Below are 20,727 nucleotides of genomic sequence, written 5' to 3'. Positions count from 1 at the left end.
TCATGTCATGTACATTTCTGTCCGGACACATGGTACTGTAGTGTAGACAATTTAGGTAATTTTGATATCCTCCTTGTCAAGCCTCAGATATAAGTGTCAATACAATCAGAAATAAACAAACTAGTTTGTTAGTTAGGAGGAGAACCTAGCTGAACTGTGTCAATTTTTTTTATCTCTAGGTTAAAAATTACGAAATCTGTATGGAAAAATGTTCAAAAAATGTCCGGTTGATGGTCCCCAACCAGTAGTCAACAATTTTTTTAATAGAATCATATTCACTGGTTGTAGGAACATACTCACAGGCTGAATTTGATTTTCCTAGTCTAAAAATATATTGAGACTCATATTCAATGACCATATATCATAGACAGTTAATTACGCATGCTTATTAAAAAATAATTGTTGCGTTTTGTTCTTTATGGTATATTTCTTTATTAAATAATCATTTCTTTACTGTTTTAATTAAGTTACACTGCATTGATGAGTATAAACTTGAATTACTTTTATACACGCTGCGTTCACTTAATTGTTGCACACCTTGGAAGTGCGTCTTTTTTCACCTCAGTCAATATGTCATCTGCCAGTGAATATCACATCATATTCAATGGCACACTAGTCAATAATTGTATAATATTTTTACTTTCATCCTTTGTTCAAAACCTAGAGACACAAGAGGGGCATAATGGCTGTTAATTGCTCACCATAGGATATAATCTATATGGACAATATTTCATTATCACCAACAGACTGGAATCATTTGAGCAATTTTTCTTAAGGACTACCTCATGGTCTTTTAAATCTACCAAGTGGTTGACTTGGAAATGTCCTTTACAAGTTAATCTATTTTAATCTTTACTTTTTCAGAGAAAAATTTACAGATACTGCTACAGTCATGTTGATGTTGCCATGTGTATTTTAGTTGACTTTTAGCTGAATGCTTAATAGACAATACATTTACCTTTCTAAACCTTCTATTTTAGGTTCCAATATTCTTCAATGCGTTTTTTCCTGATCTCTGTTACTTGATGTAACCCCTGTAGTAATATTCAAAAATTAATCCCATATCTTAAATAAAACACTTCACACAATACATGTACATGTATGTTAAAAAGGCATTAGCATTCAATATATATTCAATAGCATGTTATTATATAACAAGAGGGCCAAGATGGCCCTAGATCGCTCATCTGACCCATCAAAATCATCCGAGCAATTACCTAGAGAAGCATACTGACCAAGTTTCATGACAATTGTGTCAAAAATGTGACCACTAAAGAATTAACAAGGTTTTTCCATATTTGAGAAGTATGACCTAGTTTTAGAACCCAGGTGACCCATAATCGAACTTGACCTAGAAATCATCAAAACAAACTGCCAGACCAATTTCCAGGATGTTTGGATCATAACAGTAGCCACTAGAGTATGAACAAGATTTTTCTATTTTAAGGTCCAGTGACATAATAGTTTTTCATCCGAGATGACCCATGTTCGAACTCATCCGAGCAATTACCTAGACAAGCAGCCTGACCAAGTTTGATGACAATTGAGTCAAAAATGTTACCACTAATGTGTTAACAAATTTTTCCATATTTGGGCAGTATGACCTAGTTTTTGACCCCAGGTGACCCATATTCAAACTTGACCTAGAAATCATTCAAACAAATTTCCTGTCTTTCAGACCAATTTCAAGTATATTTGAATCAAAACTGTAGCTCCAGTGACCTAGTTTTTCATCCAGGATGACCCATTATGGGCATGTTCGAACTCATCCAAACAATTAACTAGACAAGCATCCTTACCAAGTTTGATGATGATTGAGTCAAAAATGTGACCACTACAGTGTTAACAAGGTTTTACCATATTTGGGCCATGTGACCTAGTTTTTGACCCCAGGTGACCCATATTCAAACTTGACCTAGAAATCATCAAAACAAACTTTCAGACCGATTTCCAGGATATTTGAATTAAAACTGTAGCCACTAGAGTGTTAACAAGATTTTTCTATTTTTAGCTCTTGTGACCTAGTTTTTCATCCGAGATGACCAATGCTCGATCTGATCTGAGCAATTACCTTGACAAGCATCCTGACTAAGTTTAATGATGATTGAGGCAAAAATGTAACTGCTAGAGTGTGAACGAACAAATGTGGACGGATGACAGATGACAGACATTCAACAATCCTAAAAGCTCACCCTGAGCAAGCTCAGGTGAGCTAAAAACATAACATTCAACAATTAGGAAAAGTAGTTGTAACATCACAATATATGAGGACTCAACTTAATATGCTGAATCATTAATTAATTAGTTATTCTAGCAATACATGTAGTATGTATAACATAATTTTTGGTAAGTTCATTTTTGATTACCATGTCCCTTTTCTTTTACATATTTACACTAACATTGTTAAACTCTAGTGTTTTCCTTTTTCATTAGTTTCTTTGCTTTTATTCAGTTTTTCAGCACAACTCTCTTCTGACTTTGTTCTAGAAACCTATATATCTTTTTGTTTGGTGCTTGCCACGAGTATATAAAACAAGAGCTGTCAGAGGAGTATTCAACTTTTCTCAGTGCTGGAAACTACAGTTTTTACATACAGAAATAGATCTAATAACAGGTCACAAAGACTTTTTTGACGTATAATTTGTTTTACTTCTATAGACAGCGATGTTTTGATTCTTCGGTCTTAATGCCCGTCTGTAAAGGATGGTTTGCTTGCATGGTTAAAAAAAGCTTTCACCAGAAATTTGTATCACATTGATGGCAAAACAAATATGGAATCAGATTCTACATGCAAGAAATAACTTAAGTAGATCTGAAATTAGGAGCCATTGGTACAGGTTGAACTTAAGACATAATCAACTTGCAGATTTACGTAAACCTCATATAGGCAGACAGAAAGACTGACAGACAGACCAACAGTTGAATTACTACTATCCTCCTTGTTGCCCTTATCCAAATTTCAAATGACATACCTTGATTTTTCTTTTCATGATTTCAGCACAAGAAACAGTCTTTGTAATTGCTTTACCACTACCAGACCAACACAGCTGCTTTGTATCAGGGTCCTGTAAAGATATTGGTAATATGTTAAGATTTAAGCAAAATTGCAGAAAATATGTAAAACAAGAGGTTCATGATGGCCCTATATCACTTACAAGTAGCAAGTAGTTTTTAAGAAGCTTTACAAAGTTTTCCCTAATGTAACATAAAGGGAAACACTTACACTAGAAATGTGTCGACAGGACACAGGTGCCCTCACATTCTACTGTTTATCAATCTACTGACATACAGCAGGACAGTATGACAGATGGACAGACAAAGGAAATTCTACATGACTACCCCTACCCCTATGTGGTTGGGGCATAAAAACAAGAGGGCCATGATGGCCCTGAAATCGCTCACATGAATATAGCCCCTGGATAAGGCCAATTTTAAACCAGGGGCTTTTATTTGAACAAACTTGGTAGACACCCATTAGAAGATGTGTTTCATGATAAATATCTAAGCTCTATCTCTTTGAGGTTTTTATAAGAAGATTTTTTAAGTTTTTACTATATACATATAGGAAAAAAACAATGACCCCCCCCCCCTGGGAGGGGCCAATTTTGACCCCAGGGCTTAAATTTGAACAAACTTGGTAGACACTCTAGCTCTTTGGATTTTTTATAAGAAGATTTTTTAAGTTTTACTATACACATATAAGAAAAATCAATGACCCCTCAGGAGCGGGCCAATTTAGACACTGACTAGATGATGTTTCATGCCAAATATTTAAGCTCTAGTTTTTTTGGTTTTCTAAAAGAAGATATTTTAAGTTTTTCTGTCAGATGCCATGGCAACCAGAGTTTAAAGTTGACTACCAAAGGTGAATACCTGTAAAGTTTGGATGTAACTGGCTTAGCAGTTTATGAGGAGATGTTGTTTAAAGTAAAAGTTTACAGTTAGACGGCCGGATGCCTGACGAAAAGTGATCACAAAAGCTCACCATGTCACTTTGTGACAGGTGAGCTAACAACATCCAATTTTACCAGTGCTGACATATTTAGTAAATTAATATATGTACATAATGAAAAATCAATGACCCCCAGGGCAGGACCAATTTTGACCCCAGGACTATAATTTGAAAAATCTTGGTAAAGGTCCACTACACAATGTTTCATGCCAAATATCTAACCTCCAGCATTTGTCAATTCAGAGAAGAAAGATTTTAAAAATTTTTCTATATAGATAAATGTATAAGGAAAATCAATGACCCCTGGGGCAAGGCCAATTTTGACCCCAGGGATATAATTTGAACAATTTTTATAGAGTTTCACTAAATGGTGTTACACACAAAATATCTAAGCATTTTCACAGAGTAATATTTTTTAAGATTTAAGCCCATGGGGCTTTTATGGTGAGCTAAAAAAAATTGTAATAATACTTCTTCAGACCGCTTAAAATTGTACTTAAGTTATCAGATTTTACACTGATGAGTGATGAAGGCAAAATTCTAGAGCACACCCTAACCTGGTGTTGAAAAAAGACAATGACCCCCAAGCTGTGCCCAGTAAAGAACATGACCTTTTACTTCTAATAAATGAATGATAACTTTCAAGAAGTGTAACAAGAGCACCGCTAGGCAAAGCATTATATGCCCGAAAGTGTTTTTTTTTCTTTACTAAGGATGAAGCATTTGTAAGACATTACATAAATTAAATAAAGTAGTACCTCCTTCAAATAGCAATCCTCCTATAAAGTTTGAATATTGTGGGCCAAATGGAACTTATGCTCTGGAAACTGTTTTTAGTTTTGAGGTAATAGCTACCTTGAACTTTGACCGTGTGACCCCAAAATCAATAGGGGTGTTCTACCATATATGGACAATCATCCTATGAAGTTTCAACACATGGGCCAAGTAGAAATTAAGTTACGTTCTAGAAACTGTTTTCAGTTTTAAAGTAATAGTGACCTTGACCTTTGACATTGTCACCCCAAAATCAATAGGGGTATTCTACCCAATATGGACAATCATCCTATGAAGTTTGAATATTGTGGGACAAATAGACCTTAAGTTATGCTCTGGAAACTGTTTTCAGTTTTAAAGTAAAAGTGACCTTGACCTTTGACCGTGTGACCCCAAAATCAATAAGGGTCTCCTACCCTATATGGACAATCATCCTATGAAGTTTGAACACTGTGGGCCAAATGGAACTTAAAGTACGTTTCGGAAACTGTTTTCAGTTTTAAGGTAATAGTGACTTTGACTTTGTGACCCCAAAATCAATAGGGGTCTTCTACCCAATATGGACAATCATCCTATGAAGTTTGAACACTGTCGGCCAAATGGAACTTAAGTTATGCTCCGGAAACTGTTTTCAGTCTTAAGGTCATAGTGACCTTGACCTTTGACCTTGTGACCCCAAAACAATAAAGGTCTTCTACCCAATATGGACAATCATCCTATGAATTTTGAATATTGTGGGCCAAATGGAACTTAAGTTATGCTCCGGAAACCAAATTGTTAACGGCCGGACGGACAGACGGACGGACGTTCTAACAGGAGAGTAATAATGTGGCTACTCTATTGTTCTCTCTATTGTTCTTTTTAGCCACGCAAAAGAAAATAGCCACATAAAAGCATTACGGAATGAATGACATCAAAGAGAAAGAACAGTTACCTATTGTCCCTCTAGCCACATAATTACTGTCCTGTGAGTGCAGATAGACAGACAGACAGACGGACGGACGCCAGGGGGTATAACATAATATGCCCGAAATTCTTTCAAAGGTCATTTAACTGATCAAGGTTAAACTTGAATCATTCAATGTTTATTTTTGTCTTGTTTTAGATGAATATGCATAACAAAGTTATTGCAATTTAAGCAAAATTTTTGGTATCTTGTCCTTGACAGTTAAAGTCATTCAAAGGTAATATTTGAATAAGTGTTGTTTTGTACAAGCCTGAATCAAATTTATCCATGAATAACAAAGTTTTGGCCAATTTAGCAAAATTTAAAATTGTACATAGCACTGTATATATCATTATCAGGGCAAGGACGTTCAAACCTGTAATAGAAATGTTTGAATACTTACTTTAATTTTCTTCATTGCATATCCCATGAGATTTCTGATTTTACTACCAGCTGCCACTTTCATGTGTACATCTTTTTTTCCTAGTGAGAACATATCAGGCATTTCTACTTCTCTTACTTCACCTTTCAAATAATTCTCCATGTTAGAAGATTTGGTCTGAAATGAAGTAAAATAACGTTGTTTTTTTTTTCAATATTAAAAGTTTGCCATATTCACTTATTTATATAAGTTACTTACTGTCATCATCCAAATTTTGGTATTTGAATACTGGTACTGTTATATTTAGCTCAGAAATGCCAAGAAAACTGGACAATTTGCTTTATCATTGGTAATACAAGAATCCATAGGTTGTATTAACAAACAACATCGATAATTTCTGTGAAATACAGTAATCTTCGTTTATAGCGAACACGGTTATAGCGAACTTCCGGTTATAGGGAACAATTTATTTGACCCGAAATTTTGGCCTTCTTAACTTATTAAATATAAAATATATATGGTTATAGCGAACACGGTTATAAGGAATTATCGCTTATAAGGAACTCATTTCTTAGTCCCAATTTAGTTAATAGTACAGAAAATTACACTTTTATAACGAACTCCAAAATATTGGCTATCCGTAAATAGATCCCGCATTTTCATCTTTCGTTTTCATTCGCACGGATTAAAACTCGGGCGAATGTGCCGTTTATCGTTGTATGTACTTCAATACATCTATTCAAATGAATTTGTATTGTTTTCTATTTTGGATATTTTAGCATGAGCTCTTTTCACCAAGATAAAACGGTTATTTATTTATTTTCTTCAATAGTTTTGCTCGAGTAAAATAATTATAATAATTTATAATCGGTTTTCAACATAATCATGCATGCTTGCAAGCATGATCCATTGCAAACTACAAAGTACGCTTGATTTAAATGAAAAGAAATCTATATCTTACATTAGTAAAAGTCACCCTTAAAGTATAATAGAAGATATTCAATATAAAAGGAAGGAAAAATCGAAAAATCTTGTTTATTCTCAATCATGAAAAGAAAACGAAAATAGTTTAGAAACAAAATATTATATTTTATTTGAAATTGAGATAAGGAGTGAAACTAAAACTGAAATAGCAATGATTTTCAAATTCCAAAAAGTACGCTCTCGGGTAGTGCGTCTAAGATATAAATAAATAACTAATATTTCTATTTCTTTATCAAATTCTCTTCAAAAATGGCGGACAATGGTAAACAATCAGTTTGTTATATGTAAATCTGTTCGCTATAAAAACTCCTGATACAACGAACTAATTCGCTATATGCTTACAAGGAACTCCGGATATAAGGAACAGGTTTTGAATGTCCCAGTAAGTTAGTTATAAGCGGAGTTTACTGTAATTGTAAAATCCAACTTCAAATAACAAAGTTATGGGCCGGACACGATTTTACTGCAAGGTCATCCTGTGACCTTGACCTTCAAGGTAGCGACCCAAATGTTGCGCGCCACACATCGTCTCAATATGATGATCATTTCTATGAAATAGTTGTAAAATCCAACTTCAAATAACAAAGTTATGGGCCGGACACGATTTTGCTGCAAGGTCATGCTGTGACCACATTGAGACAACGTGTCCTTCAAGGTAGCGACCCAAATGTTGTGCGCGACACGTCATCTCAATATGGTGATCATTTCTGTAAAATAGTTGTAAAATCCAACTTCAAATAACAAAGTTATGGGCCGGACACGATTTCGGGACGTATGTACGGAAGGACTGACGGATGGATGGACAGACGGACAACCCGACGACTATATCCTTCCCCGAAATTTTTCGGGAAGCATAAAAATAATAAATAACTATTTCAAATTATAATCTTCTTTATAGGCCTAAAAATTTTGGTGTATATTGTTAAGCATCTGGTAAACTGTCCACCTGCCTGTTTTAAATTTTGTGTCCAGTCTGAATCTTTTGAACCAGTAAAAGACAAATGAAACTATTTAGCAGAAATGTTAACCATAATGAGACGATGTGCAGAGCACAGGTTAGCTTTAACCTTCAGGAAGCCATTTTGTATGAGAATCAAAATTTTGTTTCTGTCATGTATCTTTTGAACCGATAGAAAGAAATTAAAACATTTTAGTAGAAATATTACTTATAATGAGAGAATGTGCAGAACACCGGTTAGGGCAGTCCTTCTTTAAGTTTTATTAAGTGAAACTACAACATCTGGAGCTTAGATATTTAGCATATTGCATTAGCTTATTAACCTTTACAAACTGATATGAATCATGCCCCTTGGTTCAATATTGGCCCCGACCCAGGGGTCACTTGATTTATGGAGCCTTATATAAGAAAATCACATCTGAGACTTACTGTGTGAAACTACAATGCCCATAGCTTAGATATTTGGCATGCAACAACACTTTGTGGACCACAACATAACTGGAATTATGCTCCTTGGGTTAATACTGACCACGCCCCAGGGGTCACTTAGTTATTATAGTTCTGTATAGGAAAACACATTTATGTGTTATTTTGACAAACTTCAATGCCTTGAGTTTAAATATTTGTCATGTTTACCTCCTCAAAATTTATATATACCATATAAGTACTTATTTCTGCGGGCTTAATATTCTGCGATTTTTGTTAATTTTTTTTTTTAATAGGGGGTTTTAAATTTCTGTGTATCTTATTTCTGCAGTGTCATCATTCTCGCATTGATTTTTTTTTATTTCTGCGTTTTAATTTAGATATTTTTACAAAATTAACCGATACAAACAGACAACATTTCAAGACTTGTTGATGTAACATGTACATTACTTCCTAAACATGCAGACAACTTCATGTATCGGTATATAAACGTTAAAAAACAAAAATAAACAACATGCAATGACAACAATTAATTGTATAGTCTGATTTTATTGACCTGTCAATTATGAATACATTATAGCACTCATTTAAATATTCGATCCCACTTCGGTTTTTTTCCGTTTATTTTATGAGAATTAATATGGTGTATATCACTTACGTTTGGAAAACTCACACTAGATTAATGTAGGTTCTTGTAACATCCGCAATAGCACAGTCGGTTAAGTGATTACCTAATGCACGAGGGGTCCGAGGTTCGATCCCCTTTTTTGACATTCTTTTTAGACTTATTCTTTCTTTATTTTTAAGTATATTTTAATGAAAATGGTCAAGCGCTTGCAATTTGTCTACACGAATATGAACCAACTAAGAAACACTGAATTGTCACATTTTATATCGTATAATTACATTTATTGATTTTAATCGGAATGAATTTTCAGTATTTTAATTCTTAAACATTGTTATATACAAATTTTTAGTATTTACAAAAAGGTGCAAAACATATTAAAAACGGAACAACCATAACTTTTTTCTGTCTCGATCCTACAACACGTTGAACATTCAGATAAAATATACCAGTGGTTTACCCTATTGCACTATAACGGTCAGTGTAACTAATTCATAAAAACAAGATGAATTTAATCATATCTTACTGCGCACATCTCACGGAATTTACCGAACATTTATCGAATATTAATATATTCTGTGCATTGACCGTATAATCAGTATGGAATTGACAGGTTAATAAAATCAAACAATAATACTGCAAGTGTAGAAATATGAAGTGTGAAAAATAAACAATGGTAAAATCGCACTTAAACACAAGATATTGTACAAATACAAAAGGGTATGTTTATTGCACCCGTCAAACTATAATAGTTTTATTTTACAAAAAAATCAAGCTTAGGGTGAGCGAAAATCATAGAAACATGATATGTATTTAAACACAAAAAGAACAAGAAAAGTATTTTTCTAATATTTTATACATGATGGATATGTAAAAGCCGATTACTGTAAATAGTAATGTAATTATACAATACTGGTAGTTGACATATTCCGACATAGATATAGGGAAAGGCTTAATTTTCTGCGTTTTTTAAATCTGCGGTGTCGTTATGAACCGCAGAAATAAAGTTCCCGCAGAACAACCACATAACTGATGTTAATTTTTAATCATGCCCCTTCAGTCAATATTGGCCCTGCCTTGTAGTCACTTCATTTATATAGACTGATATAGGAAATCACATTTAATTTTTCTTTCGTGAAAAGACACAACCATCAAAGTAGTACTTTGACATTGTATAACCATCATCCTTTTAACTGTCAACCATGCTTTAGAATGTGGCAAGTTTTTCCATATGTGCCAAGAAATATGCCTAGTGATTTCAAAATGATTATCCATTCAAAGATGACAGAATTGATGACTGGATATAACCACAAGTGTACTTATATAAAACTATAAACCTTAGAAGTCCTAGCGTGACCTTGATCTTTAAGCTATAAACTCATCACAAATTGTTTTAAAGAACCATACAACATCTGTCACTGAATGACAACAAGAGGGCCATGATGGCCCTGAGGTCGCTCACCTGTATATAGGCCCCCCAACCCCCCCCCCCAACGTTGCAGGGCCAATTTAACCCAAGGGCTTTTATTTGCACAAACTTGGTAGACACCCATAAGAAGATGTTTCATGCTAAACATCTAAGCTCTAGCTCATTGGGATTTTTAAAAGAAGATTTTTTTAAAGTTTTTACTAAACACATATAGTTAAAAACAATGACACCCCTGGGGCCGGGCCAGGGCTTTTATTTAAACAAACTTTGTAGACACTTACTAGAACATGTTTCATGCTTAATATCTAAACTCTAGCTATTTGGGTTTTTTCAAAGAAGATTTTAAGTTTTTGCTATACACATATAGAGAAAATCAATGACCCCCGGGGCGGGGCCAATTTTGACCCCAGGTCTTTTATTTGAACAAACTTTGTAAACACTCACTAAAAGATGTTTCATGCTTAATATCTTAACTCTAGCTATTTGGGTTTTTTCAAAGAAGGTTTTTTAAGTTTTTGCTATACAAATATCTGGAAAATCAATGACCCCCGGGGCGGTGCCAATTTTGACCCCAGGGCTTTTATTTGAACAAACTTGGTAGACACCTATTAGAACATGTTTGATGCTAAATATCTTAGCCATAGCTCTTTGAGTTCTTTAAAAGAAGATTTTTTAAGTTCTTACTATATGCATACAGGGAAAATCAATGACCCCCTGGGGCGTGGCCAATTTTGACCCCAGGGCTTTTATTTGAACAAACTTGGTAGACACTTATTAGAACATGTTTCATGCTAAATATCTTAGCTCTAACTCTTTTGGTTCTTTAAAAGAAGATTTTTTAAGTTTTTACTATAAGCATATAGGGAAAATCAATGACCCCCCGGGGCGGGGCCAATTTTGACCCAAGGGCTTTTATTTGAACAAACTTGGTAGACACCCATAAGAACATATTTCATGCTAAATATCTTAGCTCTAGCTCTTTGGGTTTATTAAAAGAAGATTTTTTTAAGTTTTTACTATATGCATATAGGGAAAATCAATGACCCCCCGGGGCGGGGCAAATTTTGACCCAAGGGCTTTTATTTGAACAAACTTGGTAGACACCCATTAGAACATATTTCATGCTGAATATCTTAGCTCTAGCTCTTTGGGTTCTTTAAAAGAAGATTTTTTAAGTTTTTACTATATGCATATAGGGGAAATCAATGACCCCCAGGGGCGGGGCCAATTTTGACCCCAGGGCTTTTATTTGAACAAACTTGGTAGACACTCTTTAGAAGATGTTTCATGCCAAATATCTAAGCTCTAGCTATTATGTTTTTTTAAAAGAAGATATTTAAAGTTTTTTCTTTCGGTTGCCATGGCAACCAGAGTTCTGCATGGAATTAAATTCTTTGAACAATTTTTAAAGGTTACCACCAAAGGAACATTCCTGTGAAGTGTGGATGAAATTGGCTTAGTGGTTTATGAGGAGATGTCATTTAAAGTAAAAGTTTACGGACGGACGACGGCCGGACGCCGGACGAAAAGCGATCACAAAAGCTCACCCTGTCACTTTGTGACAGGTGAGCTAAAAAGACATGGACTGGACATGACGATAAATGCACTGTCATATCATGACTTTTGACATTCAAGTATTAACTTGACCTTTGGGTTGCTGAGCTAAATTTTGCTCATGATGTATAATCTTAATAAGTAGAGCTGTCATTGATTCAGTAAAAAGCAAATCAAAGATGACAAGTATAGGCGATACACCAATATATCGATGATTGCTAATAATTGCTTTTCTATAATTCACTTTTATATTATGTCCAACACATTAATGAGCTTAACATTTATGCAAAATTATTTACTAATGTTATAGTAGCAATCCCCATTTAAATGATTATCTAACAATTATTTTAACAATGAAATTAATTGTTCAATGATATTTAACAAGATATGTTTGCAAAACATGTATGCCCCCTATCAGCAGCCAATTAGTCATGTGATCAGGTTATTATGCATGACTTTTGAATTAGTGAACAAAAAATTAATAAGGGTTATCTACTGGTTATCACTAGTCAAAAGGTAATAATTATTGTGACCGCATTGGTTGTGTGCAGCAATTTAAGTTATTACAAATCTTACCAAATAATATATGCATAAATTTTATGAATCATGTAGGCCTCATTTAAATGACAGCCAAGTTCTTATAACACATAAGACCTTCAAATGTGTATACCAAAAGCATTTTTAGTTTAATATAAAAATATCAACCAAGGCAACTTGAGTTGATGAGTTATTGGTCAGAAACCAGTACAAAGGTCAATATGACACTGACCCCTTGACCCCGAAATCAATAGGGGTCATCTACTGGCCAAGACCAATGCACCTACAAAGTTTGAGGGCCAGCAGCTATGGGCTTGTCAAGTTATTGATCGGAAACCGTTGTCACCTACAAGGTTAATATGACCTTGACTTTTGACTCTTTGACCCCAAAATCAATAAGGGTCATCTAATTGTCAGGTAAAATGCACCTACCAAGTTTGTGGGCCAACAGCTCATGGGTTGTCATGATAATGATCGTCAACCGTTTTTACCAACACGATAAAAATGACCTTGACCTTTGACCCCTTGACCCCAAAATCAATAGGGGTCATCTATTGGTCATGAGCAATCATCATACCAAGTTTGAAGTTCCTAGGCCTAAACGTTCTTTAGGCATTGTGTGGAAACCGTTTTTACTTACAAGGTCAATGTGACCTTGACCTTTGACCCCTTGACCCCAATATCAATAGGGATCATCTACTGGTCATGGCCAATCATCTTACCAAGTTTGAAGTTCCTAGGCCTTAGGGTTCTTTAGTTATTGATCAGAAACCGTTTTTACTTACAAGGTCAATGTGGCCTTGACCTTTGACCCCAAAATCAATAGGGGTCATCTACTGGTCATGACCAATCACCATACTAAGTTTGAAGTTCCTAGGCCTAAGGGTTCTTTAGTTATCACTCGAAAACCATTTGGTCTACGGACAGACAGACTGACAGACAGACAAATGCAAAGCATTTCTTTGAAATGGGGCATAATAATTATTAAAAAGAAAATTGCTTTTCTACATTTTAATCCAAACAAGAACGTGTTTGTTAAACACAAATGCCCCCGGCTCAGATTCTTGTCAGTAGCAATATGTCAAAAAATGCTTACCCATTCACTCAGTTATGGACAGAAAATTTGCCAAAAATTGTAAACACAAGTTATATAGCTTGACAAAGTCATGGCATTTTGTAATTGTGAAAAATATAAGTTGCCAAGTCATTGCTCTGACTTGTGAAGTTGAAAAATATTCAACTTCATGCAAGTTATCTTCCTACCAAATATGAAATACATCTGTCATTAAATAAAGGCTGTATGGGCAAAAGTGTAAAAATCTATTTTTAGCACTGGTGACCTTGACCCAACTGACCCCTTACTCCATCCAAAGGAAGAATACCATGCAAGTTATCTTCCTACCAAATATGAAATACATCTGTCAATAAATAAAAGCTGTATGGGCAAAAGTGTAAAAATCTTTTTTTAGCACAAGTGACATTGACCCACTGATCCCTACCCCAATCAAAAGGATGAATACCATGCAAGTTATCTTCCTACCAAATATAAAATATATCTGTCACTTAATAAAGGCTGTATGAGCAAATGTGTAAAAATCTATTTTTAGCACTGGTGACCTTGACCCAACTGACCACTAACTCCATCAAACTTTATGTTTCTATCAATTATAAATAACATCTGTCTATAGAATAAGGTCAATACACCTGTAAAAATGTAAAAATCTATTTTTAACATTGGTGACCTTGACATTGGTAACACTGACCTTGACCCAAATGACCCCTTACTACACCCGAAAAAGGAGGACCTCCCTTCGCATGTTTGTATTAAACTAAGACATCAACTAAAAAATAAAGGCTGTATGAGCAAAAATGTTTAGATTTATTTTTTAAACCAGTGACCTTGACCTTGACCCTAGAGACCGCTTACTCCACAAGAAATTAGAGGACCATCAAAGGTATCCACCTACTAAATATGAAAGATATCATTAAAGAAATTAAGCAATTAGGAGAAATTTAAGATAAATCCAACTTGCCGAAATAGGTTAACCAGACAAGGCCCTATTTTCAAAGTGAAAAAGGGAAATAACTGGGAAATATGGATGATACAGTTATATTACTTGGCAATATCATGTACTTTGTATTGATAATAAGTGTGGAAATTATAAAGCCATTAGTATAGATAGAACTTAAGATATTTCCAACTTGCCGTTTTAGGTTAACTATTATTCATTTTCTAAGTGCTGAAAGGGCAATAACTTGGTAAATATGAAAGCCAGAGTTATGTAATTTGCCCAGATCATGTACTTTGTATTGATTAGTAAGTGTGTAAACTTAGAAGCCATTGGTACAAGTAGAACTTAAGAAAAATCCAACTTGCCGTTCTAGGTTAACCTCGTACAGACAGACGGACGGACAGTTCAATTACTATATGCCGGGGGCATAAAAAGGCCAAAAACATACATATTGCTAATACTTGGTGAATTCACCAGAATGTACAGAAAGTACCAGAAAATGGCGTTTTTCAAATTCGAAATTGTGAATGTCCCAGATTGCCAGGGACATTGTCACCCAGCCTGATCTTGACCAATTAAAATAGGCAGTGCTTAAAATACAGTATTTACTTTTAATCTTCATTTACCCTTACCAATAAAAACATTTTAACAATGACATGTAGTTTTCAATGTCTCTCACTGTCCTGATCATGTTCATTTTCAGGTTTTTACTTTCTCTCACAAAGGGACTCAACGCAATCAGATTCACATCATTAATTTCTTTTAAATTCAACAGATAATGTTTCATTGGACAGAAGAATCAATTGGTTTGAACAAAATAGCGCCAGTCCTGTGTGTAGGGAATTACTGTATATATTTTGAGTGATGCAGAAGTACTTGAATGACAAGTTGTTCAGATAACCTTTGTTTTAAGTATTGGATTTTTAATATTTTCTAATCAACTATGTACTCTGTAGTTATTGTACTAAAATTGTGAAATAATCAATTAAAAATTTCCATGTTGGTTTCTATTTTTTCTGTATCAGTATTAAATGTCACAATTTTCAAGAAAAATATTTTAGTTTTTTGTTTTAAATAAAGGTAAGTGGTGTGACAATAATGGGGTCTCACTAAAAAGCGTCCCAAAGAAATTTAGGGTCCGGAAGCATCCTGAAGCGTCCAGAAGCATCATTTTTCAATTTAAACAATCAAAAGGATTACATTTATTGTAAATGTGGTATATTATTATTATGTATTTAGGTATTTATGGTACATAGAAAAAAAATATCTTAATTGACATTTTTTTATTTATATCAATAAAACTAAGCTCAATCAAAGGGCTGCAAGCTCTGTGGTATTTTCTGATCTTTGCAATCTAAATCGTACTGTATATCTGTATGTGTTTTCCTGTATAAGTTTATTTTTATGTACTATAATTCATCTTGCAGGGCACCAGAGTTTGATACATATGGAATTTTGCATAACTAGAGTTGCATCAAAAAATCATTTATGTTCATTTTTTATGATAGCCACACTTTATCCTTGCATATCGTGGCTATTTCCTTAACGAAGACACTAAAAAAAGAATTTTAAAAAAATGTTGACTCGACTTGAACTCCAGACCTCACACACTAAACGAGTGCGTTACCCCTGCGCCACAGAGAAGTTTTAATAACAAAGGCTGAATAAAATCAAGTCATTCTAAATTGCATTTCGGGTTTTTAAAGCCAAAATCAAGTAATTCTAAATTAAAATTTCCATTGCATTTCGGGTTAGGGTAATGTCGAGGTATTTTGTTCAGGGTAAACCTATTGTTTAAAATTGAAGTAAATAATTTAGCAAAAATCTTCTCGCCCAAACAGTCCAACATGTAGAAACTATATATTCAACTACTCGGCACTCAGATTTATTTGTGTAGTATTCGGTAATCGACATCGCTAAAAATAGCATTTTCATTGATTAAAATCATATTCATCCGCGTAATTTGTGAGTGTGCATTTATTGACAATTCTATAAGCCAACGCTACTTTTAAAGTTTGAATGTGTAGTAATTTGTTGGACACTTGTAACAAAAAATTGTTCTTTCTTTTAAATTGCTGGTTTTTAAACAGTTTTGAGTGAGAACTACTTTGCGTTGTTAGGTCTGTAAGGAAATTTTGTGTTAGACCGTGGATGTTAGCTATGTATTTACTGATCTGCGATCAGAAAATACAAAAACCATCATATACAGACAAAGCGTTCGGAAGGTTTAATGTTTATCTAAACCAAGATTATTTTGAAATAATTCATAAATTAAGTTTATTAATTGGTTCTGTAAGTAATATTAGCAAAAAACAGGATTGCATTTGTGAACAAGAGGGCCATGATGGGCCTGAAATCACTCAACTGAATATAAAAACTCTCCATGACAAGGACATGACATCTATATACAAAAGCAAATATAAAATCTAACTCTTAAACTGATATCACAAAGTTCATATTTCTATCTAAAATAGTTCATGTGTAAAAAATATTACTGGTTGCTATTGCTAAGGGAAAACAACAGTTCAAAAAGATAAGTACATATTAGGCTTTTATTTGAACAAACTTGGTAGACACTAAGTAATAGAAAGAGCATGGAAACACCAGGCTATCTGATTTTACTCTGACACATTTTCATCAGAAAGGTCCCCAAACTATGATACAACTAGAAGATGTTTCATGCTAAATATCTAAGCCTTAGCTCTTTTGCTTTTTAAAAAAAAAGGAAAGAAAGTTTTAAAGTTTTTACTTTATACATAAAACGAAAATAAATAACCTCCTTTAATCAAGGTCAATCACTAGAAGATATTTCATGCCAAATATCTAAGCTTTAGGTCTTTGGGTTTTATTAAAGAAGCTTTTTTAAGTTTTTTCTTTGGGTTGCCATGGCAATCAGAGTTGGCATGCAATTAAATTCTTTGAATAATTTTTAAGGTGACCACCAATTGACCACAGCCAAAGGATCATTCCTGTGAGAGTGAAGTTTGGATGAAATTGGCTTAGCAGTTTATGAAAGTAAAAGTTTATGGACAGACGGACACCGGACGAATTGTGATAAAAAAAGCTCACCATTTCACTTTGTGACAGGCGAGTTAAAAAATGGCCTAACAGACTATTGTGACTTTTTAGTTAACTTACGGTGGTGCCTCATATTTACGTGGTACTAGGTATTAGGCATAAACAGTGTTAAGTGCCTCACAGACTTCATGCACCTGCCAGTTTTACTTTCAATTTCTTATTGCATTTTTTTATTGAAATGTAATATATACAACTAAGAAAACTTATTATTTTATTCAGATTAAAAGCAAAGTAAATTATTTCAACATTCTACTTTTAGTTTTTATACTTTTAAGACAGTCGTCTTTGTTCAACAACCATTTAGATATTTGATAAATGCCATAGAGGAAATCCCCACTTTCAGACAAGGCTAGGTATAGATGTACTAAAAAATTAAGATAACTATGGCCGGATAACTATTGGTTTTGCTTTTGAAACTGTTAAAATATAATTGCCTTGGAAATATGAGAACACAACTGTACTCACAAGGCAGCAGATGGGTATGTTGTATACATCATTTGGGTAGACAGATGTTTCACTATTGAGACGGTTCACACCAAGACGTTTCACTCCCAAATGGGAGTGAAATGTCTTGAAGTGTGAGTGTGTTTGGTTTATTTACCCCGTCACCGGAATGAACCATATGGGCGAGCACATACTTCATTTAAAACTTACTTTATTTATATGGGAACTAATTTAATTTAGCTATAGTTTTATCAGTACATGTGTTTACGTGTGTGCCATAATTCCTATCACAAGTTTGTATAAAAGTACGTAACCAATGATAGGAATAAGATGGGATTGCTCCCATACTAAGTTAAAATTACGTGTTTTTAAAAAATGAACAGCATATTTAAATTACTTAAAGTTAAAAGGGCCGAGACGTTTATAAAATGTCTTGAAGACTTTTCACTCACTTTTTATACCAAAATTATTCTGACACATATGATATACTAATTGACCTTAAATTTAGTATGTGCTCTATAATTATTATAGATGTTGAAATATGAATTTTTTTCAAAACGGCTTATATTAAGTTTTTTTGATATATATGATCAGTACATGTGCTGGGATTGACAAATATGCATTTTATTTGGATTTTAAAGGCGTTTTGAGCTCCAAACCCCAAGTGTCTGTGGAAACGTCTCGCGGAAAAGGGCCGAAACGTCTAGGGGCCTATTTAGTTTGGTGCCGAAACGTCCTGTTTGCAATTAAGTACCACCACAGGGAAATCTGTCATTATTTTATTATACGGGGAAGTCAAAGACCGGGCCCGCGAAGTGGGTCCGGGCTTTGGCTTGCCCGGCTATAGACTTCACGTGTATATTTAAAAGAAAATCAAATAAAAAACAATTAAAAAATATATAGAATTCTATACCTATCAATGAAATTTTCAGTGTCAGTTCTAGTCGGGCGCCGCCATTTACAATGTAACTCAATGATAATAGGCGGGGTATTCCGATAACGGAACAAATCTCAACTTTTCGGATAAATAATAAACGTCGAGTGTTCCGAGTGAAAACGGAAGCGGTGCATGTAATACGGGGAAGTCAAAGGCCGGGACCGCGAAGCGGGCCCGGGCTTTGGCTTGCCCGGCTATAGACTACACGTGTATATTTAAAGGGAAATCAAATAAAAAACAATTAAAAAATATATAGAATTCTATACCTATCAATGAAATTTTCAGTGTCAGTTCTAGTTGGGCGCCGCCATTTTCAATGTACGGACAATCGCAACTTTTCGGATTAATAATAATCATCGAGTGTTCCGAGTGAAAACGGAAGTGGTGCATGAAATACCGAATGACACATTTAAAACGGAAAACTTAATGATTTTTAACTGACTTCCCCGTTCATAGGCTTACAGATTTATATTACAAGGATCGGACACTATCGTTAAGCTTAAAATCTCGTCGCGCGCATGCGCGGAATCGCATATCGGATAAAGTGGACAGAATGAGAGATGGCAGAACGCGCGGAGTGCGAAATATGACAGATTTTCACAAGAGTATGATTGTGGTGTTATGGCAGCTTTGTGAAAATTTTTACACATATTAATGTATTTATACAGTATTATTTTGTGTCGCTAAAGCATTAATATATGAAAATATTCCGATAGAACGCTGCAATGCTGAGTTAAAATAGTACCTAATTTAAAAAATATTCGTCTATTGTTTAGGCATACTCTCTACACTTTGACGCCCTTTAACTTCAAGCACAAATTATTACCGCGATTCAGATTAAGATAATTAATTTCTACATGGTTTAATGGTTGCAATGCAAAAAAAAAGTTTCTTGATTGCTTAAAAACTTTTAAAGAAATTCATGTTTGAAATTTGTCTTTTTTTCTGTGAATTATTTCCAAATGATTTGAACATCTTTTATTTGATTACCTGAATATTAGTATAAATGTAGTATTCTACTAATTAGTGTATCAAATATATTTTCAGATCATTGAAAAAAGCGTTCATACATAGATGAATTCATTAAATTGGCAAGGAAGAAACTTTTATTGGCATACAGATCAGCTGTTTTATAATATTATTTTTTATGTTGACACAAAATTTTTCATAGTTATCCTTCACAATTCCCGTCAAATGATTTATTTGTCATATGTTTATTTTCATTTTTTCAACGAAAGGACTTGTATATTTTCAATTTCATTTATAAATGTTAATAAAGAAAATAGATTTACATTGTATTTATATCTATCATCTTCAGAATCATTTTCTTATTACACATACAATGGACTGTAGTTTAAGACCGCGCACATACAAAATATACATTCAAATTCTATTTGTTTTTGAAGATTGATTGTTGCAATTATCACATGCAATCTGGTAATGAAATGTTGAAAATAAAGTTTTTCAATTATCACTTGTTACCTGGTAATTAACCCCCTTCAAAAGTAATTAAACTTCAAAGACATTTAAGCGATGTCACAGATTTATATAATATTACAATATAAATCCGTGGCGATGTGTAAAAAATAATCAACAGTTACTTTTATTCCGCATAATACTGACTCAAACTGTAAAGATTTTTATTGTTTTTCTAGTGTTACATTAAAAAAATATCAGAAATATCTTTCT

General features: G+C 33.9%; 1 protein-coding gene across 1 annotated transcript in view; it reads right to left on the bottom strand.

Annotated features, from left to right (window-relative positions):
• The window catches only part of LOC132750169 (ribonuclease P protein subunit p25-like protein), a 28,562-nt gene extending 9,402 nt beyond the window's left edge, over positions 1–19,160 (bottom strand). Inside the window, 5 exon segments of the mRNA XM_060740113.1 lie at positions 959–983; positions 986–1,034; positions 2,973–3,065; positions 6,076–6,231; positions 19,015–19,160. Coding sequence (XP_060596096.1) covers positions 959–983; positions 986–1,034; positions 2,973–3,065; positions 6,076–6,216 — 308 coding nt within the window. The 5' untranslated portion in view covers positions 6,217–6,231; positions 19,015–19,160.
• Between the last annotated feature and the right edge of the window lie 1,567 nt (positions 19,161–20,727).

Source organism: Ruditapes philippinarum, unplaced genomic scaffold (assembly GCF_026571515.1).
Source record: "Ruditapes philippinarum isolate M1 unplaced genomic scaffold, ASM2657151v2 ctg2502_1_1_1_1, whole genome shotgun sequence".
In the NCBI taxonomy this organism is placed as follows: domain Eukaryota; kingdom Metazoa; phylum Mollusca; class Bivalvia; order Venerida; family Veneridae; genus Ruditapes; species Ruditapes philippinarum.
Note: the sequence above shows the minus strand (reverse complement) of the source record. Positions and strands in the feature narration are given on the sequence as shown.